This window comes from Coenobita brevimanus, chromosome 104 (assembly GCF_032717465.1).
Source record: "Coenobita brevimanus isolate Jiangsu-jjx chromosome 104, ASM3271746v2, whole genome shotgun sequence".
In the NCBI taxonomy this organism is placed as follows: Eukaryota; Metazoa; Arthropoda; class Malacostraca; order Decapoda; family Coenobitidae; genus Coenobita; species Coenobita brevimanus.
In genome coordinates this window covers 17,273,224-17,294,378 of record NC_137057.1, presented here as the reverse complement: position 1 = coordinate 17,294,378, position 21,155 = coordinate 17,273,224, and the positions used below count along the sequence as shown (strand labels likewise).

The window sequence follows — 21,155 nt, the reverse complement described above, 5'->3', positions numbered from 1 at the left end:
GATAGGTACAGAGATAATTAGGTAGGTATAGGTAGGTAATATTAGGTATAGAGATGTAGGTACTGTAGGGGGGAGGCGGTGGCTGAATCGGTAGAGAGGCGGCCTGCAGTCCTGATGGACCCAGGATCGAATCCCGGCTGGGGCAGGGAACAGTTTAAGGATTTGAATTTTCTAAAAGCAGACTTTCCTGATCTACCAGATGACCCGCCGACATGTCGTAAAAATACCCCCGCTGATACAAGTACACCAGTCCTGTATGAGACAGCCCTAGCATGTATTTAATATGAATGGTGGGTGTTAGCGCCGAAGTAGTGACATGTGGAGGTGCAGGAGGACTACTGGGCCTTGGGATAGGTCACTGCCCCCGAGAAATAGGCCCTGAAGCCTTTGCCCAGAGTCGGACACGTAAAAAAAAAAAAAAAACATGTCAGCATGTGAGTTAGTGGAGGGTTAGTGCCCTTCCTGTAAAACAACTTGAAGAGACAAATGGCCACCCCTTACAGGATTAAGGTGTTTATAGAGAGATAGATAAATAGGTAGAGATGTGAAGTGTTAATGTCAATGAGATGGATGACTTATAACAATGACTGCAGGTCAGCATTCCCCTGTGCTCTCATGGGGAAGAGTAAAGTGTTGATGAAATGGACAAGAGCTCTGCCATGCTCAGCTGGGGAAGAGTAGAGTGTATATGAGGTATATCAGAGCACAGAGCGCCAGGATGAGTATGGACAGCACCATAGCCACGCGGTTCTCCCCACGCAGGGATCGCAGGTTGGTCTGGTGGCGGGTGAGGTGGGTCTTGATTTCCTTCACCTCTTTCTCCAGGCGCTTCTTCTCATCGTTGGGGTAGTACCGACGACGCAGCTTGGCCTCAATGAACTCCAGTCTGAAGTGATAAGGGACAGCTTACTTCAAATATTACTGCATGTGCCTCGTATCCTATCTAATGCAATCTATTCAATACGAAAGGCACAGCTCATTATATAATACGCTCTACCATCACCTTCATCCCTACAGTTTAAGGATGTCTGAACACAGCCAAATACAGTAAAATACTGGTAGTCTGACATTAGCCTCTCCTAAGTCAAATAACAGTCAGTCAGTAGCCAGAATGAAATTAATGATATTTCCACAAACTAGAGGGGTTATCCTTGCATCTCATGTGTGTGGGTTGCATATGGTGAAATGGACAGGATAAAACTTAAAATGTTCACAAAAGACGCACAGTTGTAAATAGGAAGTGTATAAATGAGTGTTATCAAATGGTATCATGAAAAGAGAATGGATTTGTATTAGAAGAAAGGTCAACTGGAGTGCTTGTGAGCGAGTCTGAATGTGGGAGAATGTGCGGTAGGCCAAGAAGGTAGGTGAAGTGACAGGATGTGTGGTACGCTAGGAAGGCATGCGAGGTGGGAGGTTATATGGTATGTGAAGAAGAGTTGCTTGCTGAATGAAACTGACCTCTGAAAACATTCATGGATCTCCCGTGTTGTGTCCTCCAGTTGATTCATTACTGACGATGATGTACTGCTGCCGCTGCCACCACCACCACCACCTTCTTCCCCCATCTTCACACTGCGTACTAACCTGTCAAAACCAAACAGTAAGGATCATTTTATTGAAAGTGAAGACCCGAAAGTGTGAAAAAGCCCCCAAATATCTTAGGATATTTTCTGAGGTAAGTGATGATGGTGGAACATGTCTGACCACTTTGTATCATTGTTGACTAGGCTATATTCTGTAATGTGGGGTGCAGAATGATTACATCTAATATATACAAGTTACCACCCAGTGGAGTAACCACACAACCAAATTTTGGCGCCTGGTGATTTAGTGGGTACGGTAATTACGGCGCTCCAATTGGATTGAGCCGGTGAAGGTTCCAAGGGGTGGTTGGGGTTTACTGCTCACGTAATGCCACTCAGGGATGAGTGAGGCTGGTTACTCTCATCTTAAATGTCAGGACCAACTTGCCTAGTCCTGGACTCCTATGCTCCTCATGGGGCAATGCAGGATTGGATGATGATGATGATGATGATTATGATGGTTACCTAAATTGCTGCAAATAATTAAGGGCTTGCTTACACCTGTGCACTCTCAGTCTTACGAATACAGAACTCAGTCATTATTACATCTATTGCTTCATCCTTTACTTTTCCCATTAGGAGTGAAAAGACCTGATGGTTAGGATATTCTGTCCAGATATTCAAGCCAAGAGTGACCAGTTGCTCCCCCCCCCCCCTGTGGTTATGTGAACAACAAAATCGCGACTGTTCATCTGATTTAAAATGGATGGGCCACATCTGGCTGGAGTGCCTTACTTCACTAGACAACTTAGCATCCATATTTTGGTTAACTATAATTACCAAACAATGCAGTGCAGCACTGTAAATGGCTTTTTCTCTTTATATATTTATTAATTTATTCATTTCTTGGTTATCTCTTCTTACTATTAACCTGTAGTGCAAGCATAATAAGGTGAAACTGCTGAGATATGACTGCTGAATATCACAAAACTGATGGGATACGTCATGGACTGAAACTATACTCTGTCCACTTAAACTAGGCAAAAGATTGCCATCTTTATATCTGGTTTCCAAGCAGTATATAAAGCATATTAATGCTAGATGTGACTCTAGTCACAAAGAGGCACAGTAGGACCTCACTATAACGGACTAATTGGGACCCAAGCCAGTCCGAAAAATGTGAAATTCTGATAAAAGTGACATCTGGACCTCCCCCTGCTAATTCGGACTTTTTCCAATATATCAGACATTAGTCAGGACTGTATGAAAGTTTTTAAATTGTTTTGACTACCATTGCGGTACTGTACTGCATTATAACTTCACTACATTAGTCAAATGGTACAATATATATGAGGTGTCTAGAACCAAAGGGGCATCGGCGCCAAAATATACTTTTGAGTTATGACGCTTTAAAGTTGTGTTTATGGCAACGTCATAACCAGAAGGCAATAAACAAACCTTTTATACATCAAAATGATCATCAGCGCCTATGCTCTACATGTAAAGCCAAAAAAACAAAACAATAATAACCGTAACCACAAAATAGGCAGTAAACCAAACCCCCAATTTATAAGTGGGTATAATAACATATTGTAGGGATTTAAAAACATAGCAGAAAAAACATCAATGAATGTATTAATGTACAAAACTTTATTAACTGAAGATTCCAGTTCACTTAATATTAATAAACGAATAATTATTACTGTAATTTCATGTTTTTGACAACTAAAACTGAAATCAATGCAGTTATTATTCTTCCTCTACCATAATAGATTGAAATAATAACACTAAAAAAAAAAGTAGTGTAGTCTATCTATCTATCTATCTATTGCCAGACGCCTCAATCCCGTTTGGGGTGGCCACAAACAAATCGCCTCCAACTCGCCCTGTCCTCCATCATTTCACTGCCCTGCTCCCAACTCACACCCCCCTCTCTCATATACCTCTCCACCCCATCCCTCCATCTCATCCTCGGTCTCCCCCTCCCTCTTCCACCCTCCACCTTACTCATATACACTCTCTTCGTCAGTCTTTCACCCTCCATCCTCTCCACATGGCCAAACCACCTCAGTGTGTTCCTCACAACGCTTCCTATCACATCCACATCCACACCACAACGCTCCTTTATATCCTCATTCGTCAGCCTGTCTCTCCACGTGACTCCACAGGCTCCTCTTAAATAACTCATTTCCACTGCTTTCACTCTTGACTTGTGTCCTTCCAACAATGTCCAAGCTTCACTTCCGTATGTTAGAGTTGGTATCACAATACTGTCATGTAGTAACTTTTTTACTTCCATGCTCACTTCCTGTTTCTTATCACTGCTTTTAAGGAACCAGCAACCTTTCTTCCCTGCTGTACCCTTTCAAGCACTTCACCCTCCAAACCTCCATCCTTACTCATCACACTACCCAAATACTTAAACGTACTCACATTTACCAATTCCTCACCATCCAACCTCGCTGTACATTCACTGACTTCACCTCTCTCAAAGACCATCACTTTACTCTTCCCTACATTCACCTTTAGGTTCCGTTTCTTACACACTCTCCCAAACTCATCCACCAAGCCTTGCAGCTCCCCTTCGTCTTCACTCAACAACACAGTATCATCTGCAAACAACAGTACAGGGAGTTTCCAAACACTATCCTCTCTCACCAGGGCCACTCCAACATCCACTACCCTACCTTGTACCTCTTTTATTACCCCATCCATGTACAGATTGAACAACCATGGAGACATGACACATCCCTGTTTCAAACCAACTTTCAAAGAGAAAAAATTCACTTAGTTCACCATCCACACGCACTGCAGCCTTCGCACCATCGTACATACTCTTCACAGCATTCAACAACTTCCCATCTACTCCATATATTCTTAACACTTTCCACAATCCTTGTCTATCCACCCTGTCATATGCTTTCTCCAAATCCATGAAAGCCGCATACAACTTCTTTCCCTTCTCTAGAAACTTTTCCACTAAAGATCTAAGAATGAATATCTGATCTACACAACCTCTTCCCTTCCTAAAACCTTCCCTGTTCTTCTCCAACTAATTTCTCTGTTCTTTCTCTAACTCTGTCTATAAGTATCCTACCATACACTTTTCCTATTATACTAAGAAGACAAATGCCCCTATGATTACCACACACTTCTTTTCCCTTTTCCTTTGTACAAGGGAATAATTATACCTGACTTCCAATCCTCCGGGACTCTACCTTCCTCCCAGGCCAATCTGCACATCTTCCACATCCATTCTACTACTATCTCTCCCCCATGCTTCAGCATTTCACCACACACTCCATCAATTCCTGGGGCTTTCCCGATTTAAATTTCTTCATTGCTTCCACAACTTCTATCCTACTGATTTCTTCCTGTCTTCTCACCTCCCTAGTTCTCCCAGCCATTCCCCAGCCACTTATACTCGCATTACTTCCATCCTCTACGTTCAACAATTCCTTAAAGTGTTCTCTCCATCTACTCACTTTTTCTCCCTTCTCCACTAGTAATCTACCATTTTTATCTTTCACTCCCCTGCTAACTTCACTTCCACCCTGTCTTACTCTTTTCACTTCTCTCCAGAACATTTTCTTACAGTCCCTCCACTTTACACTCAAATTCCTTCCAAATTCCTCATCCACTCTCTTCTTACTCTCTCTTACTAATCTTTTCACCTCTCTCTTCCTTTCCACATATAACTCTCTCTTCCTCCTCTCAACTTCTTCCACGCCCCTATTTCTCATCCATTCATTGTATGCTTTCTTCTTTTGTGCCACTGCCTGTTTCACCTCTTCAGTCCACCACGCTGTTCCTTGCACCCCCCTCCGTCTTCTCTTCCTTCCACACCACATCACATGCTGCACATATTTCTTCTGTAAATATCTTACACACACCTTCCACGTCTCCCATCTGCTCCAATTCATATTTGCCCAATCGTTCCTCCACTTCTCTCTTATACTCTGCCTTTTTCTCATCCTCTTCTAACCTTTCCACTCTCCTTGCAACTACTCCTTCCTCTCGTCTTTCCCTTCCTCTATTCCTCCATCTTACTTGCATCCTAATCCTGGCCACGACCAAGTAGTGGTCAGAAAGTCCACTCCCCCAACCTCTATACACTCTTGCATCCTTTACACATCTTCGCATCCTTTCATCCACACACACATAATCAATCATTGCCTTCCTTTCATTCAGTTCACCACCCACCCTTCTCATCACTCGCCATGTATACCGGTGGATCATTTTATGCCTGAAGAGGGTATTGGCTATTACCAACCCCCTCCCAGCACAAATGTCCACTAACGCACTCCCATTCTCATCTACCTCAGCAGGCACACCCCACTCACCAACTATTCCATCCACCTTCACATTACCAACTTTACCATTCATATCACCAATCAAAAACACTCTCTCATTCCTTCCAAACTTTTCCATGCACACTTCCACATTTGTCCAGAACTCTTCTCTCACTCTTCTAGCACGATCTTGCGTTGGCGCATACACACACACAATCGCCCACATTTGTATTCCAACTTTCAACTTTACCCACACAATCCTTGACCCAACTGATCCATACTGTCTTATGCTCTTCTTCCATCTTTTACTCACAACTATACACACTCCTTCCTTTGCCCTCTCATTCTCATCTACTCCTGCTTAAGTAAATTGAGAAGGGGTAGTGGGGGGTTAAATGGTGGGGTCGTCATCTAGGAGATCGACATCCAACTCTGCCTCCTCGGTGCCACGCCCCCTCCCGCTGTCTCCCCTCACCACTCTCTTTTCCTCTTCCTTTCTACCTTTTTCCACTTCTCCACACACTTCTGACACTTACGAAAGGCTATAGGCACCACCTCCTCACTGTAACTATGTGATGAACTCATCTTGTCAACCCCCCTTCAACCCCAATAACAACAGCTCATCTTGTCACCAATAATCCACGATAAATGGGGTAAAAATCCAATACATAATAATTATACACCTCAGTGAACACGGGAGGGAAGCCTCACCGGCACACCGGGCGGGCCACACGCTTGCTGATTGGCTGCTCTGGGGGAGTGGCAGAGAGTGAGAATGCTGATTGGTTTGGGCTGTGTGGCTTAGATGCCTGCCTGCTCTGATTTGTTCGCCCGGCAGCATGGACAAACCCACGTGACTTTGAGCCCCTCTACCACTGTCCAGAAGGCCGAATCTTGTATGGCAACCAGTGCTGTCACTGAGAAGAGGGTTAAGCCTGTTGTCTCCCCTACCTAACTCAAAACCAGTATATTGGTGGGGATGCCCCTTTGGCTCTAGACGCCTCATATAATAATACTGTACTGTACACCAATAAAAATGTCTTTTATTTACCTTATTGTAGTGAGCATACCTGAAGTGGTCAGGCAGTCTGGACTGCTTCTGGCTTTATCGGACTTTTTCCAATATATAGGAATTTAGTCTGGTAGCTCCTCGAGTTTGATAAAAGCGAATGCCGGTCTATTGAAGTCTGTTATATCGAGGTTTTACTGTACTACCATACAGAAAACGATGCAGAGCTACAGTGTTGTCTTATTCTGCCATGGAGCTGTGGAAGATAAGCTGCTATTGGTAAAAAAAAAAATCCCAAGCTTGTTAAAAGTGAATTAACTTTGAGAAGAATACCACTAACACAGTCTGCTGTGTTTACATGATGATTTTCACTTAAACATAAGAGATTGGTTCATAATTCTTGTAGGTGGCAGACTAGTTGGCTGTGGTGAAGATACCTTGATGCTGGATCAGGTAAGTGCATTTATTTATACTCCTTTTTGACTGTAAAATACACTATACATGGGTAATAAACTTTGTAGATGATATAAACTTAGTTACGTCCCAATATCTGAGAAAATAACGATTCAACTCCCAAATAAGTTGATTTTACCACAAAAAAGAGACAAAGATTGCCTTCATGCAGTGACACCAATATAACTGAACTGCTCCACTGTCCAGTTACTGTACAAGGTCTCACAACTCTCTCCCTACCTCCTATACGAACAGCAACTTCAGCCTGCAGTATACTGGCTTATGTTCAATGTGCCTGGGGCTACTAATACTACAACTACTGGTACCAGTAGCAGCTACTACCACCATAAAACACCATCCTTCGGATCTATCTAACCAAACTTTGGCATCTTTTGAATCTAGCTTTGTCATCTTCCTAACGGAACATCCCTGGGGAGGGGGGGGGGGAAAGAATACCGGTACTTTCTCGGTATCCCTGCTTTTCATACGAGGCGACTAAAAGGGGTCTTTTTGTCTCCAGTCTTTCTCTCCTTACTGTCCTCTTCTGCTTTTCTGTCCGACCTCTCTTCATGATATTTCCGTGTTCCTTCTGATCTTTTATTTTCCCTCTACTCCTACAATGCCATATAGCAATATTATGGCTTGGTGCTAATTTTTCATTATTCCTTCCTTCCTTCTTCCTAACAGAAGAGAGAACAGAAAAAATGGTAATATTACATTTCTGGGGCATCATCAGAAAATAGCTTCAAAACTGAAATTTATTTCCTAAACTTTTTATGTATACAGTATTCTTCTCCCATTCCTGAACGTGGAGTTACATAGAGAGACGGACAGACAAATGAGGAAGTGAAGGGGTGTTAGTTGTGGTGTTACTGTGGATATGATGGAAAGCATTAGATGCACCTTTAGATGGCTGGGGCCTGGTGATCTGGTGGTGCATTAGATGCCCCTTTAGATGTGGAGAGTATGGAAGTTGAGAGATTGACAAGGAGAGTGTATGTGAGGTGGATGGGGAGATGGGGGGATAGGGAGATGGAAAATGAGATGAGAGAATGGGATGGAGAGGTATTTGAGAGACAGAAGTGTGAGCTGAAGAGAGTGCACCTGACAGCACTGAGTCTGTGGAGGCAATTCATTTGTGACCAACCCATCCAGGATTAAATCATCTGGTTGTACATACAGGGACAGCTATTTCATGACGACATTTTTTCCCTACAAAGGGGTGGAGTGACGGCAGTTAGGTGAGGAATAAATGGATGGGCCATGGATGTTTCCACCGTCACTCCACCCCTCACTCACCACTCAGCTGTTTTGCAGATAATATGGTACAATAAATGGAACTGAAATAATGTTACACTTAAATATTATTTGTTAATATTATTAACTAACCTGACTTTTCAAAAAATTTCTCCCCAAAAATATCTTCAAATTTGAAATCAGCTTAAAAAACTGAGGAGATGAAATTTAGCGTACAATACATAAAAATCGGAGAATGTGACCAAACACAAAAGATGCAATTAGGTTTGATTAAGCTGGGTTAGGTTAGGCTGGATTTCTGTATAGTTAATCTCATCACATTAAACAATCCCAGAATGACTGAAACAGATTAAATAAATATTTCTGGTGATTCATCTACCCCATACATTAATTTGGCTCAGAAATCACCTGCAGCAAACATAACCCACTTAACCAGACAGTCGCAGCCATACCCGCAAACCCATCCTTCAGATCCACTCATGGTAAATTTATTTGGTATATTCGTACCTTCCTCAAAACCGAGATAAGGTATTCCTCAGTAAGATGAGTATCCAATAATGTGTGAAATTACCGTACCTAGATGTATATTTCAGAAAAAAGTGTAATGCAAATGCTGTTTCCACTGAACCTTACTGGATGCTAAGTTAAAAAAAAAAAAAATAATAATCCGGTAATTATTCACGTAGTCCTTAAAACCACTGCTCATATGGGTCACTAGTAGGTCAGAATTGGTTACATTAGTTGAGGTTTGGAAGGGCTTGAATATATATTAATCATTTTATCTAGAAGAGAAGTATAGAACCTAATCAAACCTCATTTAACGTGCCTAACCTACCCCGGCCTAACTCACAGAAGCAGAGTGGTTTTGGAATATACACCTAAATCTTAATACTAGTTTCCTTTTGGCTGCATGAATACGGTAATTTAAGGTACAGGATAAACATATTCAACCCCAAAATATCCTTAAAATATATGATTGGCCTAATTACCACAAACTTACTATTTGCTTTGGAAGATCTGGAAATTGTAAATAACCTTATCTTATCTTGGTGTTGGGAGGCCTTGAGTAACCGGTACCTGGGTTCATTTTTTTAAAGCAGGTAATAAAGAAAATAGTGATAATAGTGCCTTGGGTTTGAAAATTTTGCCTTTACACATAAAACAATATGTAAATAAAGATGGTGTACAATACCAGAAACTGAGACTGTCCATTATTGGTGTTCCACTTCACGGTCTCGAGTGATATTGTTCTGTAGTAATATTTATGTTGTATTTGTGTTACTAGCTACTGTTACCATTTCCTGTGCTGTTGTAGTGGTTGTTACCGTCACAAGGTAATATTTAGAGATGTATGTTGTATGTCAAAGTAATGCATTCGGGTTGTCAGTGCCACTTGTAGGCCAGTAAACCTTTGAAGACGTGGGAGCCAATGCCCTACCCCATTGTCTGTGTGTTACCCTAAGCCCTTCACCACTGAGACCTACATTGTATTTTCTTCAGGTTAATTTTATTCAGCATCTGATTTTGAGGGACACTCAGATGATGGGGCTAGAGTAAAACTTTTTCATGGTGAATCCGCTGGAGAACTCGTATGCATAAAGTTTGCAACTGTATTTTTTGGCCACTTGGAGAGGATGGAGGGTGAAAGACTGACGAAGAGAGTGTATGTGAGTGAGGTGGAGGGGGGAAGAGGGAGGGGGAGGCTGAGGATGAGATGGAGGGATGGGGTGGAGAGGTATGTGAAAGAGGGGGGTGAGAGTTGGGAGCGGGGCAGTGAAATGGCGGGGGACAGGGCGACGTGGAGGCGATTTGTTTGTGGCCACCCTGAACGGGATTGAGGCGTCTGGAAATAGATAGATAGATAGATAGATAGATTTTTTTTTCCCTCAATAAACTATAACAAAATTATCATGATGATTGTTTCAGAAAGTTGCAGAAATGTGTAATTTTGATGATATTAACCATAAAACCACCTATTTAACACAAACCATGGCAAGCAGACACTCACCATGTCAGACTTTTAGGTTAATACAGCTGCGTAGTCAATCTGTCAGTAACTGTTCATCCCAGCTAACCTAATATGACCTGACCTAACCTAACACAGCATAGCCTGGCCAAATTCAACCAAACAATTTAACCCAACAAACTCGAGTGATTTGGGGACGAGTGACTGAGCGAATGAAATCCAAGTGCCAAATAGCGAAGATCACGTGGCACTATGTTATGTCGTGAAGGTATTGTAAGGAGTAGGGAGGACACGTCAGAGGATAATTAGAACCTAAAGGGAGGATTTTAGATTAGGTGAAGGATATGGAATGCCAGTGGGAAGTCCTTAAACTATTTATGTCATGAAACCTAATGCATAACCTGATAGGAGTGGAAGGAAAATAAAGGTCAGAAGAAACATGCAAATATCAAGACAAGAGGTACAACAGAAGAGGACAGTGAGGAGAGAAAGATGAGAGGCAAAAAGGCCCCATTTAGTTGTCTCTCCCAACAAGCAGGGATGCTGGAGAAATATGCTCCCCTGCCTTCCCCTGGGGATTTGAGGATGAACGAGTTTTGGGTTCAAATTGACCCACTGCCCTCTGTACGACACCACCACCATCAACAAACCAGACATTGTGCTCTTAAGTAACATGGTATTCTAGCAAAATCTGGGTGTCATGAATGAATTTTACAATCTTAATAACATGAATGAGATTTCTGCAGAAGCTGGGTGTCATAAATGTATTAACAGTTTTGAAAAATAATCCGTCATAAAATTTTCATTGTTAATGGGAGCTCTCCTGCAGTTTGTCCCTTTTCCATTGCCAAATAATTTTAATAATCTGAGGGAAATCTTTGAGTTTAAGAGCTGTTTCATTTTCTGAGTAAAATCAGTATAGAGGTCTGTCCAGATTTGAATAAAATTATCCAGTGGCAGCTGGGATTTAAAAAAAAAAAAATAATAATAATCAAGGTGCTAATTGTGTTAAATAATCTTTCCCTTTTGCTGTTTAAGGAAGATGTATAGGTGATGGCTGCTGCTGGGCAAGGAGAGCAGGCAGCAGCAGCAGCAGAAGGGAGGAGCCCAGAGCAGCAGCAGAAGCCCCCACTGAGATCCATCACTTCCCAGGTACAGTATATACCACGAACCTGACACATCCCAAACCTATCCACACCCCACCTCTCGGATCCATCTTTTTTTCAGATGCATTATGTACTGTTTTCACTCTAACTTAATTTCACCAGACCCAGCCTAACATTCTAACTGAACCAAACCCAACTCAATCCAGTCCATTCATCTATCTATCTATCTATCTATTGCCAGATGCCTCAATCCCGTTTGGGGTGGCCACAAACAAATCGCCTCCAAGTCGCCCTGTCCCCTGCCATTTCACTGCCCTGCTCCCAACTCACACCCCCCTCTCTCATATACCTCTCCACCCCATCCCTCCATCTCATCCTCGGCCTCCCCCTCCCTCTTCCCCCCTCCACCTCACTCACATACACTCTCTTCGTCAGTCTTTCACCCTCCATCCTCTCCACATGGCCAAACCACCTCAGTGTGTTCCTCATAACGCTTCCTATCACATCCACATCCACACCACAACGCTCCTTTATATCCTCATTCGTCAGCCTGTCTCTCCACGTGACTCCACAGGCTCCTCTTAAATAACTCATTTCCATTGCTCTCACTCTTGACTTGTGTCCTTCCAACAACGTCCAAGCTTCACTTCCGTACGTTAGAGTTGGTATCACAATACTGTCATGTAGTAACTTTTTCACTTCCATGCTCACTTCCCTGGTTCCTATCACTGCTTTCAAGGAACCAGCAACCTTTCTTCCCTGCTGTACCCTTTCAAGCACTTCACCCTCCAAATCTCCATCCTTACTCATCACACTACCCAAATACTTAAATGTACTCACATTTTCCAATTCCTCACCATCTAACCTCGCTGTACATTCACTAACTTCACCTCTCTCAAAGACCATCACTTTACTCTTCCCTACATTCACCTTTAGGTTCCGTTTCTTACACACTCTCTCAAACTCATCCACCAAGCCTTGCAGCTCCCCTTCGTCTTCACTCAACAACACAGTATCATCTGCAAACAACAGTACAGGGAGTTTCCAAACACTATCCTCTCTCACCAGGGCCACTCCAACATCCACTACCCTACCTTGTACCTCTTTTATTACCCCATCCATGTACAGATTGAACAACCATGGAGACATGACACATCCCTGTTTCAAACCAACTTTCAAAGAGAAAAATTCACTTAGTTCACCATCCACACGCACTGCAGCCTTTGCACCATCGTACATACTCTTCACAGCATTCAACAAATTCCCATCTACTCCATATATTCTTAACACTTTCCACAATCCTTGTCTATCCACCCTGTCATATCTATCTATCTATCTATCTATTGCCAGATGCCATAATCCCCCTCAAACCCTGTCATATGCTTTCTCCAAATCCATGAAAGCCGCACACAACTTCTTTCCCTTCTCTAGAAACTTTTCCACTAAAGATCTAAGAATGAATATCTGATCTACACAACCTCTTCCCTTCCTAAAGCCTCCCTGTTCTTCTCCAACTAATTTCTCTGTTCTTTCTCTAACTCTGTCTATAAGTATCCTACCATACACTTTTCCTATTATACTAAGAAGACAAATGCCCCTATGATTACCACACACTTCTTTTTCCCCTTTTCCTTTGTACAAGGGAATAATTATACCTGACTTCCAATCTTCCGGGACTCTACCTTCCTCCCAGGCCAATCTGCACATCTTCCACATCCATTCTACTACTATCTCTCCCCCATGCTTCAGCATTTCACCACACACTCCATCAATTCCTGGGGCTTTCCCGATTTAACTTTCTTCATTGCTTCCACAACTTCTATCCTACTGATTTCTTCCTGTCTTCTCACCTCCCTCCTTCTCCCAGCCATTCCCCAGCCACTTATACTCGCATTACTTCCATCCTCTACGTTCAACAATTCCTTAAAGTGTTCTCTCCATCTGCTCACTTTTTCTCCCTTCTCCACTAGTAATCTACCATTTTTATCTTTCACTCCCCTGCTAACTTCACTTCCACCCTGTTTTACTCTTTTCACTTCTCTCCAGAACATTTTCTTACAGTCCCTCCACTTTACACTCAAATTCCTTCCAAATTCCTCATCCACTCTCTTCTTACTCTCTCTTACTAATCTTTTCACCTCTCTCTTCCTTTCCACATATAACTCTCTCTTCCGCCTCTCAACTTCTTCCACGCCCCTATTTCTCACCCATTCATTGTATGCTTTCTTCTTTTGTGCCACAGCCTGTTTCACCTCTTCAGTCCACCATGCTGTTCCATTCATAATTTAACTTATTCTAACCTAACCCAACCCATTCTAGCCTAATTTAATCTAATCCAACCCAGACCTAGCCAAATCTAGTCCATTTGTAATTTAATTCATTCTAACCTAACCTAACCAGACACAACCCAATCTAGTCCATTTATAAATTAACTCATTCTAACCTAACCTAAGCCAACTCATTCTAGTCTAACCTAACCTAACCCCACCTCTCAGATCCATTGCATCTTCAGTACCATACCATACAAACATTCCTATCCCCATTCAGTTAATATCAAGGCTAAGCAGTGTCATATTTGAGAGTAGGTTTTGATTTGTAACCAAGGAGACTCATTCCTGTGACAAAGCTCATCAAATGTCATGCAACCACAACTTAGCATTCAGGTTGTGGAAGTGGCCTAGTTCCATCAGATGAAACAAAGCAAGAGAGAGAGAGAGACAGAGAGAGAGAGAGAGAGAGTATTTACAGGTTATGTATTGGGTATTTAAGTCTATCTATCTATCTATTGCCAGACGCCTTAATCCCGTAAGGGGTGGCCACAAACAAATCACCTCCATGGTGCCCTGCCCCCTGCCATTTCAATGCCCTGCTCCCAGCTCACACACCCCATCTCTTATATACCTCTCCACTCCATCCCTCCATCTCATCCTTGGCCTCCCCCTCCCTCTTCCCCCCTCCACCTCACTCACATACACTCTCCTCATTAGCCTCTCACTCTCCATCCTCTCCACATGGCCAAACCACCTCAGTGTATTTAAGTCATTCTCAGTAAAAATATTTGATAGAAGAGTATGGTACAGATATTGGCAGTGGAGGGTAGAAATGCATGATATCTCCTATTACAGTACCACTAGGCCTAATCAGATTAATGCTAAATACAGTACCCTAAACTCCATAGCCATGAGAGATCCAGTATAATCACAGAACATTTATATTTCAAAATGACCTCAGGAACAACACTCTTTAACCATATAAATCCATCCTCTTGAATGATTGAAAGCCAGTGTTCCATACATAGACTCACCAGCAGACTTACAGGTGAAATCTTACTATAATTGTACTTTTTATTTGTATTTTATGTAGTCATTTATTTATTTGTCTTTCTCCATCAAACAGGTACCCAGCTTTGTACGCTTTGTGAACCGAACACAGCGCCAAGTTAACGTCTTTTGGCTGGACTACAAGGGTGCACCTCAGAAGTACAAGGTGGGCCATTGGTGGTTGGCTCCTATACTCAATCCACTTTAACTTGACCTAAAATTGCCATGCCTCCACTTCAGTGCTGATGTGTAACAAGAGATTAAGCACTACAGCATGGTGCTAGTTATGAAGTGCAATGTAAACGACGTAGAGCCACAGTATTATTATATTATGCGATTGAACTACAAATCAAAGAAGGACAAGTATCTCTACCAAGTTAAAGCATATGAACAATACTGTAGTTTTTTTTTTTCTCTCTTTTTTTTAATCATGGTGATCCAGTGCTGTTGTTAGAACGCCTCATTTAGAGTATCGACCTTCTGTAGAGTCCATTCCCAAGAGACGCCTTGTGGCTTTTCAGTTATGTAATATGATCCTGGTCATCTACCCTGGTCATCTGCCCTTAAATGTACTTGACTATGGTAGCCTATGTTAGCTTCAGGCCCCTACACCTCCAAGAGAGATATGGGGCTGGCTGTTATTGTTTTAGTTTAATAGGACAGAGTTGTAGGATAATGTTCAGTCAGGGACAATTGTTTGTGTAGTACTTCACCCATTCTTGTAACCATTTTCCCCTGCCGGTTAACATTCCCGTGGTGAGGGAGGCTTGCCTATAGATGGGCCATGGAGCATTAGGGAGGAAGGTGATGGACATGCCTCAAATGTGAAGTAGGTGCGTGGCAATAGTAGACCACCTCTTGTCCTTGAGTATACAGCCTAGAGTATTGGGATATACTGTACTGTATACCATACAGTTTTATTTGGCTGTGAGTGAGTATTAAACTCTAAACGTTAAAGATAATCTGTTGTAATCTGTATAAGGAGCTTCCATCGTAAGTTGGTCATGTGTTCACAATATATCAGAATCTTCCATACACTTGCTACTGCAAGTTTGAGGAAAATGTTCGATCAACTTTACTTGTAGCAGCTGAACTTCAGCACCCAGGCTGCTGTGACTCACTCTCAGCTGAATAAAATTATTTGACATTAACAGGAAAAGAATGCTAAAGTAGTCCCAAACTGGATGAAGTACATGTACCACACTGTACTCTAACTTGGCCTAAAATTGCCACCTCTCATCCTGAATGTTGAGCTGTAACAGGAAGGCAATGCTAGAAAGAGAGCAACACTAGAATGTGATGCTAGTCAGGAAGAAGTGCTATGGAAAGGATGTAGACCCATACCACTGTCTTATTTTGCCACTGAGCCATGTGAAACAAAAATCAGAAAAGAATACTAGAGTAGCTTTGAACCTGAGAACACTAATAGGCAGTATTCAGCTTATTCTGGACATAATAGGTGTAACAGAAAAGAATGTCAAAAAGATGTCTTACAGCAGTTACTTAGCTACTACTGTATATTATATTTCTTCCCGCCATGATTGGTGTGTGCAGCATTTGAACCTGGTGAGTAGTGTGGTAGGTGGTGGCGACCATCATCCACTCACTTGATGTTGTGCTGCCTACTTCTTCCTTAGCCTTTATCATTTTTTTTCTTTGCCTGCCCTTCTGTCTTCCTATTTCTCCCATCTTTCCTGTCACTACTTATTGCTTTTCTTTCTGTGACAGGTGGCTTTACATTGAGTGACAAGCCAAATGGTTTCCTGTAAGCCAAGAAACCATTTACAACTGGGTGGTAACCACATAACCAAACCATACATGCTCCCTACGTGTCAAGTGGGTTGGTGGAGGGTTAGTGCCCCTCCCTGGAAAACAAATAACTCAGAGTCAAATGGCCACCCCGTACGGGATTATGGCTTCTGGCAAAAGAAGAAAGAAGAAGAAGAAGCGTAGTGTGGTACTTTATTTTAGCTAATGCCAGATGATTTTATTCAGATAGGATAGGAGTGAGTGGCAGTAGCGCGAGTTGTGGTAATGTAATTTGTATTTCCCTCTCTTTCTTTGGCAGTGTCTGAACCCTGGTGAATACTACAACATCAACACCTTTGTAACGCATCCGTGGGTCTTCCGGGACGCTGAAACCAACGCTACTCTTCTTGTCAACTCAGAGGAGGTCTTCTTCCCTAAGGTTGGAGTTTAGTTATTATTTTATTATTATTATTATTTTTTTCTTACTCCACACACAGACCTGGGCCAACCTCACAATTTGAATACTGTATCTTGGTTGTGTGAAATTCAATGAGGCTAACTTATGAGGCAGGAATGAATCTCCTTAGTTACTCTTGTAAATTTGTTTTCATTAGATAGCAATTGGCCATTCTCACAACTTGAATACTGTACTGTGTTGTGGTTGTGTGAAATTTTATGACTCCTGGTTATAAAGGTGGAATTAATCGCCTTGCTTGCTAGTCATATTAGCCCACTAGTCTGACAACACTTAGACCATCAGTCAGATGAAAAGGGGTGAGGGATCTTTGTCAGGTTAGAACAAAAGTGCTGTAATTCATTTTACTCACTTTCATATTCCCTTCAACATAGGCTATATATCCAAACTGTTTCAATCTGCCCCTTTGCATGACATTACCTTACGTCAGAGATATTTTCCAAAATGCCGTAGCACAACTTATAGAACTGGTACTGTATGTGGGGGGATATGGGAGGGTCAGCTTTATGGGCAGCAATAAAAAATTAAAAAGGTGACAAATAATGAGATCATTGCCCAGAGAAGTGTTAGGCTGAATGTACAGTTGCTCCAGTACGTATGAACCATGTTTGAGAAGTACAGTATTGATTGACACAGGCTTCAAATACGAAATTTTTTAGAAGCATTTATGGCCTTTTTTTTAATGATGTGCAAAATACTATATACAGTAGTTCGTAAGATATTTGCAACACCTGATAAAACAACGATAATTCCGTTTCTAATTTTTGCTGGTGGTATTAAATATAGCGATAGTTAACCCCTTCACTGCTTGGGAACACTCCTAAAGCTGAATAAGATCATGTGGTAATAGCAAGAATAGTACTAGTTGTGGAAGCTGCAACCCCAGGCTCATCTGAATGTGAACCTAGTGGACTGCGAGCTAACATTGCACTTCATTCAGAGTCCACCACCCTCCTTTTGGTGGATAGGGAGGGGATTGAGGGATGTTTGTATAACCGGACAGCTCCTTCACTTGGTCATATGAGTGCCACTATGTGACGATATCGCTCTCCAACACTGATTGAAAGAATAATACAATAATCAGCCCACCTGGATTGAAAGGGTTAATTTTTCTTTTTCTTTCTTTATTTTTTTCTTTTTCCAGCCCCACCCAGCACTCCAGGAAGGCCACGTTTTACTGGGTCCTGCCTGCCCCCATCATATGACTGCTCTCATCAGTATCCCCCTGTACACTCTTAGGGATAGGGCTGCACAGGTGAGAGAGAGGGAGGGAGATCATACAGTAGTAACAAATTGCTGAGAGAGAGAGAGAGAGAGAGAGTCATGTGAAATAATTTACCTTGAGATGAGAGAGAGTGAGTGAAGAGAGAATCATCTGGTACAATACAAACTCCAGATCCAAAAACCTGAGATCCAGAACCCCCTACTGTGCAAAATATTTCTTCATGGTATAGAGAGGGGTTGATATTGCACATCCTCACTCATTCATTGCGTACGGTATTTGAAGACCGAGTTCGTAAGTAGACAAGTATAAGAACAGATAAGAACTTACTATTGCAAGATACTGGTACATCACTGTCACCATGCTCTAGACAGTGCATTATACGATTTTCTCATATGATTCCACCCTCCAAAACATTCCATGGAAAGCATTTGGAGCCAAGTACTTCAGATATGAGAGTTATTACTGCACTGACAAGAATTAAGTTCAAATTGCCTTGAGAACTTGTGTACTTTCTTTGACATGTACTCTGCTGACATGAGCATAAGGAACCCACAGTTTTCAATTCTATATGTTTTCTACTTTAACTTGACCTAAAATTGCCATGTGAACATTGACTTTTACAGCTGATGAATTCTAGCATGTGATGCTTACCATATCTTGAGGAAGTGCTGTGAAAAAGTTGTTTAGCCATAGTATTTTCTTATTCCAACATTCAGCTATACAAGTTAAGCTATAAAATTGCAGTAATCTGGTCTAGGTTAAGATGAAAAGAGAATAGACGTATGGGATATGTGACACGTTTTAATATATTTACTATACAGAAAATCCATGTGTGTCAGTAGAGTGTTAGAAGATATCATAACTTTTCTCATGTATTCTGTGAAGTGGTGGAACTGGCATTTGAGCATTACAGGTATCAATGAAACTTGAAGGGAGAATATTTAAATACCGGTAACTTATTGAATAGGCGCTCACCATCCACACACTCGATGTAGTGCTGCTTTGGGTGTCTGCCTTTTCCTCTCTTCCTTCCTTCCTCTTCTGTCTTTCCCTCATTCTTTCCTCTTACTTTTGCCTATGGGCGTCTTTACACTCCCTCTTCTTTCTTTCCCTTTATTCTTTCATCTTCCTTCTGCCTGTGGGTGACTCTACACTGAGTGACAAGCCAAATGGTTTCCTGTACACCAGGAAACCATTTACTATGCTGGGTGGTAACCATATAACCTTATTATGGCTTCTGGTGGTGTAGTGGGTAATTAAGGCACTCCAGTTGGATTGAGCCTGCCTTGGTTTATATCCAAGGGATGGTTGGAGTTTATTGCTCACGTAATGCCACTTGGATGAGTGAGGCTGGTCACTTTCATCTTAAATGTCAGGACCAACTTGCCTAGCCCCGGACTCCTATACTTCTCATGGGGGAACATAGGATTGGATGATGTATGGATGGATGGATTAATAGTGAAAGAGAGCATTACAGTGGTGACATATAACAAGAACTTTCATTCATTCATTGCCAGACGCCATGTATCCCAAATGGGGTGGCCAAGAGCTTAGAGTTAATTGTTTTACAGGGAGAGGCACTAATCCTCCACCAACCCCACTTGACACGTAGGGAGAACGTTATGCCAACAGCATCTGGTGTTCCCAGGCGGTCACCCATCCAAGTACTAACCAGACCCAACGTTGCTTGATTTACTATATTGAGGGGTGGATTCAGGAATATTTCTGAAGAGTTTATATCATCATTCATTCATTCATTCATTCATTCATTCCTTCATCATCTAATCCAGTGTTGCCCAATGAGGAGCATAGGAGCCCGTGGCTAGGCAAGTTGGTCCTGACATTTAAGATGAGGGTGACCAGCCTCACTCAATCCCTGAGTGGCATTACTTGAGCAATAAACCCCAACCATCCCTTGGACATAAACCTTCACTGGCTCAATGTGATTGGAGCTCCCTAATTACCCACTAAACCACCAGGCGCCTCTCCATTCACTCAGCTAACTAAATAATGTATGATGTGCTAGTATATTTATAAACTGTTGAATGAGTACCTGAGATGAGTTGTGTCATGCTTTGTGGGAATATTAATATACCTGTAATTTGCCAGTAAATCATGCACTTCATAGTACAGGTTACAATACAAACTCCCAAACCCAAAAACCTGATTTCCAAAAGCCTCTGCTTACCAAATACTTTTCCTTGGTATAAGAGGGTACTGATATCAGCTGTCCCCACACACTCTGTAGGTACTTGTGCACAAAATCAGAACAGATGGTAAATTACTAATGCAGGGTACTTTACCGTAGCTATTTAGTGCCCATCATACTGTAGCCTGTTTATTTCTCTACATGATTTTCTCTTGGTTATGATTATGATTCTGTTTTCCAAAATATTCCATTTTCCATTAAGCCTTTGAAACCAAGCATTATTTGAGACTTATTAATCTCCGTGTGAGAAAAAAACAAGGGTGTTGCGTGTACAGCATGGGCAACATCCCTGAATCTGCTCCTGTTACCATACTTCCTCTGACCCACATGTGTATCTGATCCCCAGGTTGTGCGTTCGTGCCTGCGAGACCCCGAGGAAGCCTATACTCTGGACATTCCACAGGTTCTTATGAATACACTGGCAAAGGTGGCTGTGTGACATTGCACCTGTTTTTATTGGAACTTTCTGGAGTGTAAAACAGGACACTAGACTACACTACAGAAGGAAAGGAAAAAAATACTGAAAATAGTAGAGGAAAAGAAACGAATATACCAGTTCAACATAGAA

At 42.0% G+C, this 21,155-nt stretch overlaps 2 protein-coding genes across 2 annotated transcripts; one reads left to right on the top strand and one right to left on the bottom strand.

Annotated features, from left to right (window-relative positions):
• Nucleotides 1-663: 663 nt before the first annotated feature.
• LOC145416021 (uncharacterized) lies at nt 664-2,126 on the bottom strand. The gene is made up of 3 exons (XM_080285121.1): nt 2,086-2,126; nt 1,462-1,587; nt 664-886 (listed from the first exon to the last, which is right to left on the bottom strand). The coding sequence occupies exons 1-3, from the start codon at nt 2,124-2,126 to the stop codon at nt 664-666; spliced, it is 390 nt and encodes a 129-aa protein (XP_080141247.1).
• A 7,643-nt stretch (nt 2,127-9,769) lies between these two features.
• Nucleotides 9,770-21,083, top strand: Vhl (von Hippel-Lindau protein). The gene is made up of 6 exons (XM_080285093.1): nt 9,770-9,871; nt 11,542-11,655; nt 15,006-15,095; nt 16,998-17,117; nt 18,298-18,408; nt 20,934-21,083. The coding sequence occupies exons 2-6, from the start codon at nt 11,557-11,559 to the stop codon at nt 21,024-21,026; spliced, it is 513 nt and encodes a 170-aa protein (XP_080141219.1). The 5' UTR covers nt 9,770-9,871; nt 11,542-11,556; the 3' UTR covers nt 21,027-21,083.
• Nucleotides 21,084-21,155: the final 72 nt, after the last annotated feature.

Coding starts and splice junctions, on each gene's coding strand:
- LOC145416021 (XM_080285121.1), bottom strand. CDS start 2,126: ATGACTGAGTTCTGTATTCGTAAGACTGAGAGTGCACAGGT. Junction 1,588..2,085: donor AAGACTGAGAGTGCACAGGT/GTAAGCAAGCCC, acceptor TGGTTTTGACAG/GTTAGTACGCAGTGTGAAGA. Junction 887..1,461: donor ATCCATGAATGTTTTCAGAG/GTCAGTTTCATT, acceptor TTATCACTTCAG/ACTGGAGTTCATTGAGGCCA.
- Vhl (XM_080285093.1), top strand. CDS start 11,557: ATGGCTGCTGCTGGGCAAGGAGAGCAGGCAGCAGCAGCAGCAGAAGGG. Junction 17,118..18,297: donor AGGAGGTCTTCTTCCCTAAG/GTTGGAGTTTAG, acceptor TTCTTTTTCCAG/CCCCACCCAGCACTCCAGGA. Junction 18,409..20,933: donor TTAGGGATAGGGCTGCACAG/GTGAGAGAGAGG, acceptor TCTGATCCCCAG/GTTGTGCGTTCGTGCCTGCG.